Consider the following 19,225-nt stretch of genomic DNA (forward strand, 5'->3'; position numbering starts at 1 on the left):
TGTCCTGCTGCTTACCACTATGCTACACTGCCGCGATTTGTGAATAACACAAACGGCCGGGGTTCAAATTTGGGTTCAGCTTGTACACAAGATGAAAGGTGGGTGTGTGTGGTGGCCGTCTTAGAAGCCGTTCATTCGGTGGAGTTAGGAGGTGGAGGTCCCATACTGAGCAAACTGGCAGTCAGACAGGCAACAACTTTGCTCAGAGCTTTTTTTATGTCACTTCAGATGAAAGCTCCCGGATTAAATTTCCATTCTGTCTCTACTAGAGAAGAGAAGGTGGGGGAGCAATGCATTAAATATGGATTTCTCTCTCACTCCCTCTTTTAGTTTGGCTCTTTGGACGGCTGCAGGCAGCTTTGGATAGTTATGTAATGAAAAGCAGTGTCTCGGTCAAACAGAATAACACAACGGGGGAAGCTGTCTTGTTCACCCGTCTGCGGAGCTGTGCTCGGCTGCATTTCAATTCAGTAAATTCACTAATTGAAAAAGAAAAAAAAACTTCATTGAAATTCAAGGGCAATTTTCAATTCATTAGTTGAATTTCAGTTCTTTCCCTGAATTGAGAGAATTGTAGTGGAATTGCCTGTCTGTTCGACGCTGCCTGTCCGTGTATCCGCCTGTCTTCATACCCCACAAATATATAATACTGTAAGTTAATGTGATGTACAGGGAGTACCTATACTTAAAGGCTTATCTACAAAGATTTATTTGTTCCAGACATTTCTGTATGAAACGTATATGCATGTTCAATGAATAACGCAACAAACAAGTAATATGTAGCTTCATTTAATAATTTAGTCAGGGTTAGAGGGTGCTGCCTGGTGGTGACGCCTAAAATTTGTGAATCGTGAAGCTGCCAATGGCGGGAGTGGCTCCTCGATTTTCCTTCTGCATGGACAGGCCTATAAACACAGCACCTCTCACCCTTTTCGTAGTCCTTGGATGAAGGTCTAATGAGGATGGGCCGTTTTAGAGCTGACAGAGCCCCTGCAATCAGAGATCCCACTGGGAATACGCCAGAGGGACTCGATTTGACTCGTCACTGGAGCCTGCGGGGCGGTTCAGACTCCGCGTCTAAGTGACTGAAGGCCCCCGGGAGAGACTCGGAAGGCTCTGAGCCTAATTAACCAGCCGCCTGTCCCCACGCCGTGTTTCGGCACAGAGCGGAGACACGGGCAACTGTGTTGATCACGATAAGAGTTTCATCCTCTCGGCCCACACTGTTATTGCCGTTGTCACATCCATGGCTTTCACACGCTCTGAGCCAGAGATTGCCCCTCAGATTACTGCCCATCCCGCCCATGACATTTCATTGCATAACATTATTGTCATTTAGTGAAGATCTTATCCAGAAGACTTACATAGCCTGTTTTTCATATTTTCCGTTTATACAACTGGATATTTTATTTATATTTACTGATGTAATTCTGGGTTGGGTATCAAGGGGTGCCCAAGGATACAGCAGCGCTGTCCCAGTGGGGAATTGATCCAGCAACCTTTTGGTTAAGAGCCTTCCCCTTTTCACTATGCTACACAGCTGTTCTGCTGTGCCCCACCTAGGTTTTGAACCTGCAATCCCATAGTACAATGTTAAACTGTAAAGAGTGATGTCTCTTTAAAACAAGCAGCCCTTCCTTTGTCCGCGCATTGCTGAGCACATGCCGCTTGTCTCTCTGGCCGCAGGCTATGAGGACTCGGATGACCAGGAGACGCCGCTGCTGTACAGCCTGCTGGTGACACGCTGCTCCAGGTCTCAGTGCGAGGAGTTCTGCGTGTACAAGGGCACCTGCCCCGAGCACACCACCTACCTGCCCCCCGGCTTCCGCTCCAGCGGCTACAAGGTGGCCGTGTCCGTTGTCATAGAAGACCACCAGGGGGCGGCGATCACTGCGCTCAACAAGTGAGTGCACCGTGCAGGCATTCCTGTGCTCCAGCACACACACACACACACACACACACACACACACACACACACACACACAAACACACACACACACACACACACTCAAACACACACACACACACACACACACACACACACAGACACACACTCAAACACACACACACACACACACACACACACACACACAGACACACACTCAAACACACACACACACACACACACACACACACTCAAACACACACACACACACACACACACACACACAGACACACACTCAAACACACACACACACACACACACTCAAACACACACGCACACACAGACACACACACACACACACATTCACACACACTCAAACACACACACACACACTCAAACACACACACACACACACACACACACACTCAAACACACTCACACAGACCACATATGCATACACACACATGCTCACACAGACCACACTCACACATACAGACTGACCAGACGCACCCACACAAACCACATATATACACACACACACACGCGCGCGCTCACACGGACCACACACTCACACAGACCACACTCACACACATACAGACTGACCACACACACGCTCACACAGACCACACACATACAGGCTGACTGCATCCAACCAGTCAGGACTCACATGCACACATGCTTATACACAGAGATCTCAACTGCTGGGTGCGTGCAGCAGACTGCACATTCAGTGAGTCAGTAATTTCAGTCACTGAGGTTTCAGTATGCAAGTGCACATTCACACAGCGCCCATTCACACACTGATCACACTTTACTAATTCGAATTCTACATTCAGACTGCAAGCTTTATTTTTTTTTGTCTGATTGTTCATAGTCAATTTTGGAAGTTACTCATATCTGTTGTCAGCGTGAACAGACCTGCGTCCTGAAATGTCCCGCATGTGCTTATAAACAACAACAGAATACATCGCATCTGTCTAGTCACATAGAATTAAGGCTAATCTGCCACATGCAGAGTGGTGTAAAAATCACTTGGGCTACATTAAACATGCTCAGATTCTATTTTGAGTGTCCACATACTGGTTACATGCGTGTGACATGGCTAGATAACTGATTTATGAGAACTGAAAAGGTGTGACTTCATGTGTTTTTTTTTTCAAATGTTGCACCACAAACAATCATGTATACATATCTCAGTTTCATCCTGAGCAAGGTAAGCAATATTGATCCATATCTGAAACCTGGTACATCCGATGCTCGGACACCACCTCTGGTAAGTCCTCGGACTGGGCTTCATTCCTGTGTCTTGCCGCCTAGGTCCATGGAGGTGGTTCTCCCAGAAGCCCCTGCAGGCTTCGACAACCTGGCCCACTGGCTGTACCACCTGACTGGCACCAAGCTGAGGGACCTACTGAAGCAGGGGGACCCCCAGCGCGTCAGAGAGCTCTGCCTGGCGATCATCACTGTGCTCAACGAGGTGAGGACCAGCGGGCGGGGAGCGGCCCCCGCCCACAATTCACGACATCACCAACATCGCCACCTCTCTCCCAAAAGACCTGGACAGATAGCTTCTGTGTAGAATCCTTCATGTAATGAAAGCATGTAAAGGTCCAACATACCTGTCATGAAATGCAAGTTCTGTCCATCTCTGTGTCTGTCTGTCTCTCTAAGTTTGTCCAGCCATGTGTCTACCTATCCATCTTCAGTGTACGTACAGTATGTCTCTATCCATTCATCTCTATGTGAATGTGTGTGCATGTGTATATATATGTGTATATGCATCTGTTTCATATAAATAGAATTTAAATTAAACTAAGCATGACATCTGGAGTTGTTCAGAATAAGAGCATCTGTTTTGTGTCAGCAATGTGAATGTATTGTTAAGTGTTCTCATCTTGTACATCACTGAGGATAAGAGCATCTGCTAAGTAACAAAATGTAAATTTACATGCATAATATATAAATATCTAAAAATATAGAGTTTTCCAAGGCACATTTCACACACACACACACACACACACTTGCTGACCGGCCTGCTCTGTCTCCACAGTATGAGCAGATCACGCCCACGGCGCAGGTGGCTGTGGCGGAGAGGCGTCACCGCGTGGGCGTCCGTGGCAACATCACCCAGGCGCTGACCGCCCTGGACCTCAACACCGTCAGCGACATCCAGCAGACCTCGGCTGCCCTGGCGCAGTGTACAGTGAGTGAGGGAGGGAGTGAGGGAGGGAGGGAGAGACAGTCTGGGCCTCACAGAGAGGAGCCCAGCTGACAAGCACAACAGGTTCCTATGGGGGTCCTCCCTTGATCACAACAGTCAAAGCACTCTGTGGGTCCAACAGCATGCTCCACAGATACCTGTGGAGTCCCATACCTTTCAAGTCTGCTCTCTTCTGTGGCAATGTTTATGAGGAGTTTAGCTACATACTTTGTGTTACATTTCGCATTGTGCTTTGGGAACAATTTTTAGGAAAAAAGAAGCAGGATGTAGAGGATATTCACAGCAGTCTTACATGTGTGCGTGTGTTTGTGTGTGTGTGTGTGTGTGTGTGTGTGTGTGTGTGTGTGTGTGTGTGTGTGTGTGTGCGCGCGCGTATGTGTTTTTCTATGTGTGTGTGTGTGTGTGTGCACATCCGTCCACGAGCAGGCGGTGAGTCGGGAGTTCATCTGTGAGGAGTGTCAGAACAGCACGCTGAACAAGCTGGAGTCGATGCTGGAGATCCTACAGACTGACACTAAGCAGGGCACGGTCACGCCCACCGAGATCGCAGACAACATCCTGAGCATTATGGGTAAGAGCAGGGACCCCCATCAGCCAAACCCAGCCACGCTCTGCTGACCTGACCTGAAATTACTCATTTGTTATCATGTTTATTGTTTAGGTCAAGGTGTGCAGTGTGGGAAAGAGCTCATCACAATAGTAGCTCAACAGTAGCTTATCACATCCCGCAGTTTTCTTGGCTGCCTGGTTTCAGGTTAGCGCAAGATCACTTGTGGTGATGCCTGAATGTTGTTGTGCATGTACTTGCTGGTCTGGGAGTGTTGTTAGCCTGGTCTGACACTGTTGCTCATTTAACTTGTATGGATGCACTTCTGTTCTTTTGTGCCGGAAAGGCATCTGGATAAGAGCGTCTGCTAAATGAATGAAATGTAATGTAAAACATACGTGAGCTCTCATTGCTATCATGCTTACAGAACATACCTGAGCGCACATCGCTGTAGAGCATGCACGAAGAGAGTGTGCATTTCCTCTTCTTTTTGCTCCGCTGTCTGCATGTCCGTTCCTAATTTGTTTTTCCCGTGACGGCCGCGCCGGGTCTTCCAGGTGATCTGATCCACCAGGTGAGCCAGTCGCCGTCCCAGCCGGAGGCGGAGGACAAGCTGGCCACCCTGAGCGAGCTGCACCCGCTGCGGGTGGCGGCCAAGGCCTACAACCTGTCGTCGGAGCTGATGCGCATCCTGATGCTGTCGCGCGTGCTGAACGAGGAGCCGCTGGTGCTGCGCTGCACGGAGATGACGGCCACGGGCAAGCGGGCCGACCCGCAGAGCCTGCTCTGCTACGGCGACAGCCCCGGCTGCCTCTTCTCCATCCCCCCGGCCTTCAACAGCAGCCTGGCCGTGGTGCCCCGCGTGGTGCAGCTCCTCTCCCAGGTGGAGTCCAACCCCTTCCCCTTCAACTTCGTCAGCAACTACACCGTCTCCACTGAGGTGGCGTCCATGGAGTTCCAGACGGAGAACGGCACCCAGATCCCCATCGCCAGCCTGGACAACAGCCAGGCCATCACCGTCGCCGTGGCCAACAACAGCGGGGCCGACGCCTCCCCCGACCGGCTCCTGGCGGGGGCCGCCAACGTCAGCCACTGCAGCTCCATCATCGTCAAGGTCGGGACCCACAACACCAACCGCCACGCCGGCCTCCACATCCAGCTGTCCTTCAGCCCGCTCGACGGTAAGGCGTTCCTCCGCCTCCAGGGGGCAGCACTCGCTATGCGATTGAGTGGGGCAGCTAGCCAAGATCTTGTAGAGGGAGGCTGTGAAAATATGAGATAATTATATCAGCAGTGTTACTGTGACCAGTGAGTTTAGATTATGTTTATACTGTAATCAGTGTGCCAATGAAAGCAAAATTGTGGCAGCGATGAGAAGAGAGTTATGGATTAGGATATTGATTTTTTTTCTTTTAAATTTTTTTGGCTTCTCGCTCTTATTGCTGTTTGTGAAGTGCCCCAAGCACAGTTTCATAATCAATGTATAAGTAAAGTTATTTATTTAAGTTATTTCACACTGGAAATCTGTCTGGCTAAATGGGTAAGTTCTGTCATGCTGACATAGTGATGAATGAATGCTCATAGCTAGCCCTGAATGAGCTGTACCTGCTGACACAGGGGGGTGTTTGTAGGGTGGAGGGCCAGTTCTGGGGGGTGGGGGGGCGGTGGAGGACTAGTACTCGGGGTCGAGGGCCAGCTCAGAGCTGTAATACACTGTGCCTCTCTGTCCTGCAGATGGAATCGAGGATATGGAGGAAGACCCCTCCATCAGCGCCTTCCTGGACAGCTCCGCCGAGCCCAACGAGTACAACTGCTCCCAGAGGAAAAGCATCAGTCTGAGCATGCTCAACGGCCTGGACCACAAGCTCTACACCTTCTTCGTGTCTCCAGAGTAAGACGCAGAAAGTCCCCTCTCTCCCCCCCCACTAGAGTTAGGCTCAGAAAGCCTTCCTGTCTCTGGAGCAAGGCACAGAAAGCCCTCTTCCTGTTTGCAGGGCTAGACTTAGTAGTCCCTCTTCGTACCTCTGCAGTCTCCTCGTGCATGAAGGGGCAGCTGAAGGTCTTAGGCTGAGGTAGATAAAGATAATCTGCAGCCTCTCTCTACCCTTCAGACACAGGGCTGCCATTTATCCTGATGAAAATTGGATTCCTAATTGGATACGTAAAACGAACGAGGGCCTGGAAGGAATGGACATTAGAGAGCCGTTACACCCTCTAGACCGGTGATGAAAATCTCAGAAAGCTAAAACACTGCAGTATATATAATATAGTATATACAGTATATGTTTCCCAGCACACTGATATACCTGGAGAATTCTTCGAATGAGGTTTTTTGCAGTAGTCATAGCAGAGTATCTTAGATGCCTTGTGTGGTTGCTACAGTGACATGGCTGGCTATGCCGTGTGTTGCTAAACAACCAATCATTTACTGGAGCACGTGTGCACGTACTGTATTATATATAGGCACGACAATACATTGTCAGTGAGCTCATTTTGTATTGACTTCACAGTTACAAGGCCACCCAAAAGTAGTGAAACAGCAGTAGAGATGGATGTATGACTTGCCGGTATAGATAAAGTGACTTGTTAGATAAAGCGGTTGCGTGATGTATGAATAGTGTTGGCTTGTTGAAGTGAGCGCGCACTTACTTGCTCCAGTAAATGTTTTGCTGTTGATTTATGACTGCTCTTCGTTTTCGGGAGAGGAGCATGCTTTCGAGCCTTGGAGCACCTTGGGGGTTCCCCCATCTCTGAAGTGAGACCGTGTGTGTCCGTCCCCCCTCCCCCCCCCGCAGGTCGCATGACACCACGCTGGACTACTACGTGAACGTGACGACGGGCTGCAGCCCCCGCTCCCCCGGCGTGCGGCTGGAGGTGGGCGTCTTCTCCTCGCTGTGCCAGTACTTCAGCGAGAGCGACAAGCTGTGGCGCACAGACGGCATGCTGCCGCTGGCCGAGACCACGGCCGGACGCGCCGTCTGCAGCACGCGACACCTCACCTCCTTCGCCGCCAGCCTCTTCGTCCCGCCCAACGCCGTGCAGTTCATCCCACCGGTGAGCCCGCCCTGTTTTAACGCCTGTGCGTGGGGGGGGGGGGGGGGGGGGCGTTTCACACACCTGCCGAATATCTTTGTGCACCTGGGAAAAAAAACATATAGGGTATCCTTCGCAGACTTGCTGTATACCGCTGCTACACCGCTGTACGACACTGTTGCTCATTTAGCATGAATGGATGCACTTCTGTTCTGTATATATATACCTGTATATACCTGCATTATACCTGCTAAGGGCCAGCTGTATATCTACATTACATTACATTATTGTCATTTAGCTGACGCACTTACCTTAGTGACTTAGGTTACACTTTTACATGTTATCCATTTATATGGCCAGATATTTCACTGAGGCAATTCTGGGTTAAATACCTTCCCCGAGGGTACAGCAGCAGCGCCCCGGCAGGGAATCAAACAAACAAATGTTCGGTTACGAGCCCTGCTCCTTACCACTGTGCCACACTCCTGCCACTACATACACCTGATACACTTCTGTAGGTTAGCTGTGATATAGAGTCTCGGACACATGCACACATTACACAAACACACAAACTCACACACACACACACACACACACACACACACACACACTCACTCCCTGCTCCATGCCACTCACACGCCCTGCTCCATACATTTATATGTGTTAGCTGTGATACAGAGTCTCGTACACACGCACACACACAAACACACACACACACACACACACACACACACAAACACACAATTGCACACACTCGCGGTACTAACCGCCTCTTCTTCCCGCCCCCCTCTCCACGGGCACTGCAGAAGCCAGTGGCGGGTCTGAGTCTGGTGGTGCTGCTGACCTGCGCGGTGGCGCTGGTGTCCTACGCCGTGGCGGCCGCCATCCTGCACAAGCTGGACCAGGTGGACCTGCGGCGCGCCGCCGTGGTGCCGCTCTGCGGGAAGGACGGCCTCTTCAAGTACGAGGTTCAGGTGAAGACCGGATGGGGCCGCGGAGCAGGTGGGTCACCAGGGGGCCGGAGGTGGGCTGCGGTGTGGTCGATTTCCCGTTCTTTGTTCATTTGTTTGTTTTTACTCTTTGCGCTGCCAAGACAATGTGATTATCAAGGGAACTATAGCATATCAGAGTTGATTGATTGCGACAGGGAGCAGGGGTGCAGGTAAATTTGGCTGGGCGAAGGGGCAGATTGAATATATTAGGGGCGGGTAGATCATTTTAGAGGCAGGAGCAGGAAGATCATTGTGGAGACAGGAGCAGGTAGATCACTCTTGGGGGAAGGAGCAGGTACATCACTCTGGGGGAAGTAACATGTAGATGACTTAAGGGGAAGGAAAAGGTAGAACATTTTAGGGATTTCAGGGGAAGGAGCAGAAAGTATTTTTAAGGGAAGGAACAACTATATAATTTAGGGATTTAGGGACTGCAGGTAGATCAGGTTTCCTGTGAATTTGTGATAGAAACTGCGGTGAATAAGGAGGAGTAACATGGTAGGGATTAATGGCAGCTGCTCTGGCTGCTGTTACTGCCATCACCATCAATTTTGCCAGCTTATAAGGATGACATCAACTGCTCGATTGCCAGATTGCCCAGATATTTGGCCATGAGATCACTAATCAATTAAATGGAAGACATGAGTCAGCATTCTGCTGCTTATTAAACAGAAATGAGGAAAGATTCAGAGATATATTCTCGCTCATTTACATTCATGAAGGAGAGCCCAAGAACCCTACATAAAAATAACAGACACTTGACTGATGTTATTAATTTTTCAGACACTTCAGCAATGTTATTAATTTGTCTGCCTTAAAAGTGTGAGCGATTGCGGATCTCTCTGCATCGTTGAGTCTGTGAGTAGTTACTGCGGGAACACGGTGCGTTAGGAAAAGTTATCTAAATATTTGACTTTGGGAGCTGTGGAGTACTCAAATTAATTGCAACTCACACAGCTAATACGGCCTTGGTTGCGGTACCAGCAGCGGTGATGTCACTGTAACCAGTGCACGGATCGTGTCGTCGTTAGCGCACGGTTAGCGTGAGAGCCCTCACCCTCCCTCTCCCGCCCCCGTCCCCCAGGAACCACGGCCCATGTGGGCATCAGCCTGTACGGCAGGGAGAGCCGCAGCGGGCACCGCCACCTGGACAGCAGCGGTGCGTTCGCCCGCAACAGCCTGGACATCTTCCACATCTCCACCGACACCAGCCTGGGCAGCGTGTGGAAGATCCGCATCTGGCACGACAACAAAGGTGCGGCCCGCGCCCACAGCCCAGCCAGGAAGAGCGTGCGGGAGTTAGGGGAGGAGGAATGTGCGGGATTGAGCTTTACCATGAGACGGGGTGGACAGTGTCAAGCTTTGTAAGGAATGGGGGGTCGCAGTGTTGAGCTCTGAAGGGAGAAAGGGTCCACAAAGTTGAGTTCTGTGAGGAGAGGGTCACAGTGTTGAGTTCCATGAGGAAAAGGTCACAGCATTCAGTTCTGTGAGGAGAGGGTCATAGCATTGAGTCCTGTGAGAAGAGGGTCATAGCATTGAGTTCTGTGAGGACAGGGTCATATCTTTGAGCTCTGTGTGGAGACAGTTACAGCATTTAGTTCTATGAGGACAGGGTCATAGCTCTGAGTTCTGTAAGGTCACGGTATTGAGTTCTGTGAGGAGAGAGGGAGGAGGTTTCTATTGTTAGAAGGAGTCCTCAGTGCCGATTTCTATTGGGAGATGGGGGATAAGAGCATTTGTGAACTGGAATTAAAAACCTGATGCCTGAAGAGTATACGCCAAGTCAAGGAACCCCACTCCAGGCCCTGACAGATGTGTGTCTCTCCCCTAGGGCTCAGCCCAGCGTGGAGGCTGCAGTATGTCCTGGTAAAAGACCTGCAAACCGGCAGCTGCTACTACTTCCTGGTGGAGGAGTGGCTGTCCGTGGACAACGAGAGAACAGACGGCAGGGTGGAGATAGAAGTGGAGGCCTCTGGTAAGAACCTGACTGGTCCCAAACCCATAGAAATCTGTGTCAGTCCTGCCAAACCTGGCAGCGAAAAAACCAAGTAGACTTAATCACTTACTGACTTACCTAATCCTCCCTCCTGTAGGCAGCGATACAGGCAAGTCCGTAAGTGCGATTTTCTTTTCTAAAAAGTTGCCCTTTTTAATGTTTTGGTTGGTTTTCGCTGACCTTTCTCCAGACTCAATCAAGGCGCGTTTGAGCCCCAGAAAGGTCACTTGTCTGAAACAATCGGCAGCTTAGATAAGCCCTGTTTATTTCTCCAGTGCTTTGTGTAAAATGAAGCTCTTTTAGAGAGGCGTTTGGGCCCGTACGCCGCCCTGACCTCAGTCAGCTTAGATTTAACTCCCTGCGTGCGGCGTCTCGGTGTGACAGAACGATGTGAAACAATGTGAAGTCAGCGAAGTAGCAAGGCGTCTCAGTCGTATGTCCCCCCCCCCCCCCCCGCAGCGGAGGCGGACCTGCGGAAGATCTCTCACCTCCTCACCTGGGAGCTGCAGCGCGCCGTGTCCGAGAGCCACATCTGGCTGTCCCTGTGGCTGCGCCCGCCCCGCAGTCCCTTCACCCGCCTGCAGAGGGCCACCTGCTGCGCCGTGCTGCTGCACCTCGCCCTGCTGGCCAACGCCGTGTGGCACGGCACGGTGGCCGACCGAACCAGGAGGTACGACAGGCGTTATCGAATTTAACGAGCCTCAGTGCAGGGAGAGTGGAAAATAACACATCGTTAAGGCGCTGCGCCTTGTCAGAGTCTTGTTATGGGTTGAAATAGTGTTACTGATTGGTATCACGAAGCAGCGCTCTGATTGATTATGGTACCTTGAATGGTTGTGAAGAGAAACCCTAATGAACAACTCCCAGTGAATCAGTGCCAATGGATGCATGTAAGCATGTCCAGCAGAGTTAGGATTAGGTTGGCGAGTGAGTGAGAGAGTGAGAACAAATAAGTGAATGCACGTGAATATGAGGATGAGCAAGCGATTTAGCTACTCTGAGGCAAACGGGCAAGTGACTGAGTGAGTGTGGATGAGTGAATGAGTTAATATAAAAAGTAAGTGAGTGCTAATGAATATGAGGATATAAGTGGAAGCATGAGAACATCAGAGTATGGGTGTGAGTCAGTGACAGGGGAGAGTACCCTGGCTCTCACTCACTCGCTGTGTCATTGCAGCCCGATGGCAGTGGCTAGGCTGGCGGTGGTGAGTGGGGAGACCGTGGCGGTGGGCCTGGTGAGCTGTCTGGCGGTGTACCCCCTCTATCTGCTGGTGCTCTGTCTCTTCCGGATGGCTCGCAGCAAGGTAAGGCACATTACATCATACCATCATTTAGCGGACGCTCTTACCCAGAGTGACTTAGATAGGTTGCAATTTTGCATGCAATCCATTTACATTACATTATTTACATTACATTACATTATTTAGCAGACGCTCTTACCCGGAGCGACTTACATAGGTTATAGTTCTTTACAGTGTTATCCATTTAGACAGCTGGATATTTATGGCGGCAATTGTTGGTTACGTACCTTGCCCAAGGGTACAACAGCAGTGCCCTAGTGGGGAACTGAACCAGCAACCTTTCAGTGACAAGCCCTGCTCCTTACCACTGTGCTACACTGCCACCCTATACACCTACATTGGCACGCTCCACACTGTGCCTGGTTTTTTTCCCCTCGTCAAACTGGTCCTTCACACCACCCCCTTCACATACACAACAGCCTAGCTGCAGGCCATGAAGGGTTTTGGCACACTGAATCACAGGACTTGATGTTTGTGTAAAATATTTTTTGGGGTTAAGGCAGAGGAGTTTAATATCGTGCTGACAGAAATCAGGGAGTACTGCTCAGATGCTGAGTGAAATCCTGCTCACTTATCTTCTCGCTTGTTGCCAAAAGGAACCACAGTGAGAATGATCTGTCACTGGCTGTTACATTTAACATTCAGCTAGAAGGAAGGTGTTAGGTGATTTTTTTTCCTGCTTCTTATTGTAATGCTGAACAGCCACTGAGAGACTGGTTTTCTCTGTCTGTTTTCTTGTATGTTTTGTTAATGTGTGCACGCTTGCGTGTTTGTGTGTGGTTGCCTGTGTATGTTTGTATATCTGTGTATGCGTGTTTCTGTGTGCATATGTGTGTGTGTGCGTGTGTGTGTGCGTGTGCGTGTGTGTGTGTGTGTGTGCGTGTGCGTGTGTGTGTGTGTGTGTGTGTGTGTGCGTGTGTGTGTGTCCATGTGGTCTTGTTTGTGTGTTGATGCATGTGTGTGTGCGTGTGTGTGTGTGTGTGTCATTGTGGTCTTGTTTGTGTGTTGATGCATGTGTGTGCATGCATTCTCGTGTGTCTAGGTGTCAGTGGAGCAGCTCCCTCCTCAGGTGGATCAGGAATCCCTGGAGATCGATGACTTCCTGGATAACTCCATGGCGGGCAGCTCCTTTCTCATCCTCAACGGCATCCCTGGAGAGGTGTGCAGTGCGACTCTGGGGGGAACAGTGGAGGCAGATGTGTCCCTCTCTGTCTCCGTGGATGTGTCCCAGTTAAAAACATTCACACTGATAAATCTAAATCTCACTTTTCCCATCCCGTCCATTTCCCCCACAGACATTCTCAGAGGAGACCAATATAGACCTGCCCACTCCTTCTTCAAAGAGGTGAGCTAACTGTTACCAGAGGAATCTCTCCTGACTGACACACTCTGAAATTCCAGTAAAGGCAGCTGCTTGCAGTAGAATCGGGTTTGAACAGGAATGAACGATCATACCCCGAGATGGTGCCGTGCTTTGTTTTTGTGACCTGACAGTAATTACATTCGTTGATATTCATTGCGTGTTTGCATTGTCGTTCTTCCGCTGAGGAACACTGTGTGATTTAAGTGAGAGAACATCTTAAATAGTACAATTAGTTGAATGCTCTAAATTTTCTCTTACCTGAAAAAAAAGCTGCTTGAAAATGAGACGACACTCTCTGTGCTTTTGTCTGCGCTCTCTGTACTTTCTTTTTATTTCATTTCAATGTTTCTTCTCTGCGTGTTTGAAAGAAAGACAGTTTAATAATTGTGGAATCTAAATCACAGAAGAGGATATCATGCAGTCAGGAATGAAAAAGTAAAATAACAAAAGTAACCTGAAAAGAAAAATTCTCTTCCTGACTGTCTCCTTACCTCTAGTGTATAATACAGCTGTCTTCTAAAGATTTGCATAGAGTACAGCTGTCCCTTAGGTCTCTGTACAGTAGAGCTGTCTTTTCCGTCTGTGTGGAGCTGGTCCCTTATACCCCTTTTTTCTTCCTCTGTGCCCCCCCCCCCCACCCCCAGTGTTCAGAGATGGGGCATTCAGGAGAGGGAACGAGCAGGGAACTGGCCGGATCTGTTGAGCGACCCAGCTCTTGTCGGGGCGGCGCTGCCCAAACTGAAGAGGGGTCAGGGCAGCCGGCATCTCGGGGTGGACATGGCCCTGACCCCGGAGGAGGAGGAGGCAGGGGGGTACTCACACCGGAACAAGTACTTCACCTCCTCAGGTACAACACCGCCCCCTGCTGCTCTGGATGTATTCACGCACGTGTGCCATCCTCACCTGCCCCCACCCAATTTGCAATTAACACAGTTCTTGACAAGACCATGATCAAATTACAAGGACTGGGTGACAAAGTCGAGTTCCAGACTGTGGGGGTGTTTTCAGCCAAGTGGCTCTGAGCAAGAGAATTCAGAGACAGTGGGCAACACGACTGAAATCATTTTGCTATCTTCTCTGCCTGAGAAAAATAATCTGAAATTTATTAAAATTGGTGAATGCCTCCATGGATATTTTAATGCAGAAAATGTCACCATCAGTTCATCTTTGATAAAAAAGAGTGGCATTGCCAACTCTTATCACTGTGCTGGATCAACAGCGATCAATATAACAGATTAAAATGCTCTGTGTCTGCATTCACATTTTAGTTGTTGTACACATGAGTTGCCTAATGTGAAGAGATGAAAACTTTTATTATGAAGAGTGTTGAGACAGTTTTTTATTTCCTCTTTAAAATGCAAAATGTTGAAATGGGCAAGTGTACCAGCCAGCCCAAACCCCTTCAGGGAGAGCTCACTTCCTGGTTGCTCTGATCATTGATTGAAACCAGTTTGCTCAGTTGGCTATATTTTAAGGCGTTCCACATTTGACATTGGAATCCTTGCCCGTTGCCTTCTGATGTATCTCTTAAGGCAGATTGCTTATTTTTGTTAAGTTGGACCGCCAAAGCCCCAAAAAATGAAGGAGTCTCGGCCAGAATCATGCCTTGCCCCTGCCCTGTCATGTGTCTGAGCCAGGGAGATACTGCCAGGCCACGTCACAGCCCTTTTTCCAGCCAGCGCTAAAATGTCAGCAGCTGTAGCACTTTCTTTGTGCACGGTTTCAAATCCTCCCTTTATTATTCATTCATTATAATTAACAAGTGTAATCAAGAACCGTCTTATGGCTGTATTACAGTGGGCCAGACTGGTTTAAACTGTCTATTGTATATACTGTTGTAGTGTATGCTGTTATAGTCTGCGCATGGCAGATGTGTGTAGAGACCATAGCTGTAAGAGGCTGTTATACTGTTGAGCATTAGAGGCAGTCCTTTTGAGCTATAGAGCTGGGGAGTCAGTACTGAAGAGTCTGTACTGCAATGCTGTGAAGCCGTAGAGCCAGTACTAAAGAGTCTGTACTGCAGTGCTGTGAGGCTGTAGAGTCAGTACTGAAGAGTCTGTACTGCAATGCTGTGAAGCCGTAGAATCAGTACTGAAGAGTCTGTACTGCAACGCTGTGAAGCCGTAGAGTCAGTGCTGAAGAGTCTGTACTGAAATGCTGTGAAGCCATAGAGTCAGTGCTGAAGAGTCTGTACTAAAACGCTGTGAAGCCGTAGAGTCAGTGCTGAAGAGTCTGTACTGAAATGCTGTGAAGCCGTAGAGTCAGCAGTTGTCTGGAGAGCAATGCTGTGAAGCCGTAGTCAGTACTGAAGAGTCTGTAGTGCAGTACTGTAGAGGTGTGGAGTGTGTACAATAAAGATAATAAACTTTGTTTATGTAGCGCCTTTTATAAATTTGGCAGCCGAAAGTGTTTAACAAGGCATTAAAAAGTGATAAAATAAAGACAGGAGATTATAATGCAAACAATATGTGGCAAAACAAGCTATTATAAAAAACAAGATTGTAAAATTAATCTGGGAAATAGGAAGAAATAAAAATAACAAAGATAAGAAATAAGTAAAAATAAAAAGAAGTTTTTTTTATCAATGGCGCATCTCTGATAATGTTTTCCTTGGATGTTCCCTAGTCTAGGGGAGCGAGAACAGAATGCTCCCTCTCCAGTTCTTTTTAGATTTACCTGTGGAACACAGTGCAAGTTAGCTTGTGATGATCTGAGATTGTGTTAGGGCTGGTAATTAGTTAACAAATCTGGTGTATACTAAGCGACTTCTGTGCTTTGTAAACCAGCAGAAAGAACATACAGTCAAACTCCCAGGCAGCCAGTGTGGAGAAGAAAGTATAGGGGTGATGCAGAGAAGGGGGTCTCCTTAGTATGTAGTCGGTTTTGCAGCTGTAGAGTCAGTACTGGAGATGTCTGCACCCCAGTGGTGTAGAGCTGTAGAGTCAGTTCTGTAGAGTCTGTGGAGTCAGTCCTGGAGACACTGCCAGGCCTTACAGTCCCTCTCTGCTCCCATTCAGATGAGGACCTGATCAAGCGCATCCTGGCTGATGGGCAGCTGCAGGTGTCCCGGCTCTGCGACCCCCAGCAGTTCTTCTCCCAGACGGACAGCGAGATGGCCGACCTGTGAGTGAGAACCCGGGCTCCGGCTGGGGATGCTGGGATTGAAGGGTTCGAGGGGAAGAGGCTTGATGTCTGGGTCTGGATTAATGTGGGTGGGGTGGGGTGGGGGGGGGGATGAGATGATGGACAGATTCACTGACCTGTCTAGCATGGGCATAGGCAGATGCGGAAGGCTCAGTGAATAGGGCGGGCTGTCCGTACCATTTAAAGATCAGCGAATCTGCGTAGCATTGTTCCAGAAAATGGGCTTCATGCCGCAGGTATACACTGATCTTCCAGCCGTGTGGACAGCTGTAGCATCCAATCCTCAAACTGTATCGTGAAGGTCAGAGGATCTGTGCAGATCGAGGCGTCCGGTGATGGAGGGTTCCCCCTTTCTTCTCTGGTGCCCTGCAGGTCCAGTATTTTCGGAGACAAGACAGAAGTGATCCTCTTGCAGAAACTGAACGAGCCTCTCCCTGCCGGAGCCGTGAGGAGGGAGCCACCCAAGACAGCGTTCACCTCTCGTACAGGTAAGAGCGTGTTCAAGTCCCACACAGGTAAGAGGGCCTTGGGACTGCCCCTGGTTGCACCCAAGAGTATGTCCTATCCTTTTGCTCTGACAAGTCCATGACCTGACCTACAAACCCATGTGGCTTCCCCATGTAATTGAGAGGTCATCTCCAAGGGTTAGTTTTGGAGCCGTTTTGATGTATGAAATAAAATAACCAATCCTTGCAAGGTAAATTGCTTATGAAAAAGCAATGTTTTTTATGTTTTAAGTGCTGTTCCCATAAAGGCCCATCTAATGTAATGTTTAAACCCAGTCCTATACAGTGAAGCAGTGACTGGGAGAACATTGCCCCTAGAGGAGCAGTACTGTAAAAACATTAACAGGAACTGGGAATGAGGAGTTGGCAGGCTTGAGGGAGAGGCCTGGTAGATTAATGGCTTGATAGTGTATTTGGCGAGAGTCCTGAGAATAGTTGAGATAAGTTGAATCAAAGAGAGCCAGTTCATTTCTTTATCTCCGTGTGGACTATAGATATATCTTCACAAAGCAGCCAAGAACTAACTTGACAAGATGGTTATGAAAAGTAGATGTGTATACATAGAACCAAATGAATGTGAAGCAAAATCTGTCCATCCACCAGCACGCTCTACTTTTTTCTGAAAGAAGAACGGGTAAGCTGAGAGAAAGTTTTTTTTTTCAATTATTATTTTTTGCAATGCATTGCTTGTCATATATTGTATATTGAACTGAACTTTTTTTGTTTTTATTTTTTAGGACTGTAATTTCTTCTTTTATTTATTTTTACTCAGATTTTTGGGAATTGTCAGGGCTTTGCTTTTTTGTGCACGTAGGTTTTTTTGTAGTCTGTGAACATTAATCTTTGTTTTGTGGGACATTGACCTGTGCAGTGAAACCAAATGTGCTATACATATGAGCACTGCTTCGGAAAATATATCTGAGGTTATTATTTTGGTGCATATTGTTTCAGATTTTGCTCTATTGTGTCTCAGGTTTTTGCGGTCACACCTTTTGCTACAATGCTGACAAAGCAACATAATCCCTTGCAAATTCTCGGTTCTCCTAACACTGCTGAAATTCAAGGATGATTGGGGAGATTCTTATACCCCGTAGCCCATGTAAGCCCTATATCCCCTGCTCATCTGCGGCGCCTTGTCTCCCCCCTTCTCCTTCTCGCAGTGATGGCGGACGTGTGCCGGCAGCGGCGGTTCCCGCCCTGGTGCGGTCAGGCGGCGCTGGTGGGCAGCTGGGCGGTGCTGGCGCTGTCCAGCGGCCTGTCGGTCTGGCTGGGCCTGGGCTTCAGCGAGCGAGTGGCCCTCATGTGGCTCATATCCGCCATCAGCAGCATCGGGGCCTCTGTCCTAATCCTGGAGCCGCTTAAGGTGCGGCGCAGAACACCGCACCGCATAGCACAGCGCTATAGCACCTCACCGGAGACTATATGGAACAGAGAACAACAGCATGTAATGTAGCAGAGCACATGGCATTACACTGTACACAGACAGTGTGGAGTATAGCACTGCACTTTAGACAGAATGGAACATAGCACAATAGCACTGCCCTAAAGACAGCGTGGAACATAGCACTCCACTATAGACAGTGGAAAACAGCACTGTACCGTAGACAGCATGGGACTGCACCTCAGGAAAGTGTAGAGGCAGTACTGTGCAGAACGGAACAGCACATATCATTGCACTGCATCGAAGTACATTTATCAGACAGTAAAGTACGGAACCCTTCTGTACTGTACTCTGCTCTACAGGATAGTAAAAATACTCTGCTAAGCAAGATAAGAATGGCTCAGAGTAATGTGTAAAGTATATGCAGTGGGCAGAGGCTTTTTTGGGCTACAGCATAATGCATCAGCTGTGAAACGCACCTAGGAACAGGTGGGATGCTGCTGCCCTGGGTGGGGTGTGAGGCCTCTTTTGGGTGTGCCCCGTGCAGGTGCTGGTGGAGGCTCTGTACTTCGCCCTGGTGGTGCGGAGGCTGCGGCCGGAGGAGCAGGACGTGCTGGTGGAGAGTCCGCGCGTGGAGCACGTCAGCCAGCGGATCCCCAGGGTCAGGCCGCCCCAGGGCTTCGCCCTCTTCCAGGCCAGAGAGGAGGCCCGCAAAGTGCGCCTGCTGCACAGCATGCTGAAGGTAGGGGAGGGGAGAGGTGCTGCGCGCGTACAGTCATGCTGATGTACACACACGCACACTGATACACACAGATACGCACACACACACTGATACACACACACACACACACACACA

General features: G+C 49.1%; 1 protein-coding gene across 1 annotated transcript in view; it reads left to right on the forward strand.

Moving 5' to 3' along the window:
* pkd1a (polycystic kidney disease 1a) overlaps positions 1–19,225 on the forward strand; it is an 87,993-nt gene that overhangs the window by 56,472 nt on the left and 12,296 nt on the right. The window contains exons 20-38 of the mRNA XM_036546869.1: positions 1,687–1,903; positions 3,203–3,362; positions 3,936–4,088; positions 4,533–4,677; positions 5,211–5,834; positions 6,388–6,544; positions 7,449–7,707; positions 8,493–8,688; positions 9,763–9,933; positions 10,510–10,653; positions 11,134–11,344; positions 11,852–11,978; positions 13,018–13,134; positions 13,271–13,320; positions 13,983–14,185; positions 16,356–16,461; positions 16,855–16,970; positions 18,149–18,351; positions 18,917–19,111. Coding sequence (XP_036402762.1) covers positions 1,687–1,903; positions 3,203–3,362; positions 3,936–4,088; positions 4,533–4,677; positions 5,211–5,834; positions 6,388–6,544; positions 7,449–7,707; positions 8,493–8,688; positions 9,763–9,933; positions 10,510–10,653; positions 11,134–11,344; positions 11,852–11,978; positions 13,018–13,134; positions 13,271–13,320; positions 13,983–14,185; positions 16,356–16,461; positions 16,855–16,970; positions 18,149–18,351; positions 18,917–19,111 — 3,554 coding nt within the window. The remainder of the gene's footprint in view (positions 1–1,686; positions 1,904–3,202; positions 3,363–3,935; positions 4,089–4,532; positions 4,678–5,210; positions 5,835–6,387; positions 6,545–7,448; positions 7,708–8,492; positions 8,689–9,762; positions 9,934–10,509; positions 10,654–11,133; positions 11,345–11,851; positions 11,979–13,017; positions 13,135–13,270; positions 13,321–13,982; positions 14,186–16,355; positions 16,462–16,854; positions 16,971–18,148; positions 18,352–18,916; positions 19,112–19,225) is intronic.

The sequence above is a fragment of the Megalops cyprinoides genome, chromosome 1 (genome assembly GCF_013368585.1).
Source record: "Megalops cyprinoides isolate fMegCyp1 chromosome 1, fMegCyp1.pri, whole genome shotgun sequence".
In the NCBI taxonomy this organism is placed as follows: Eukaryota; Metazoa; Chordata; class Actinopteri; order Elopiformes; family Megalopidae; genus Megalops; species Megalops cyprinoides.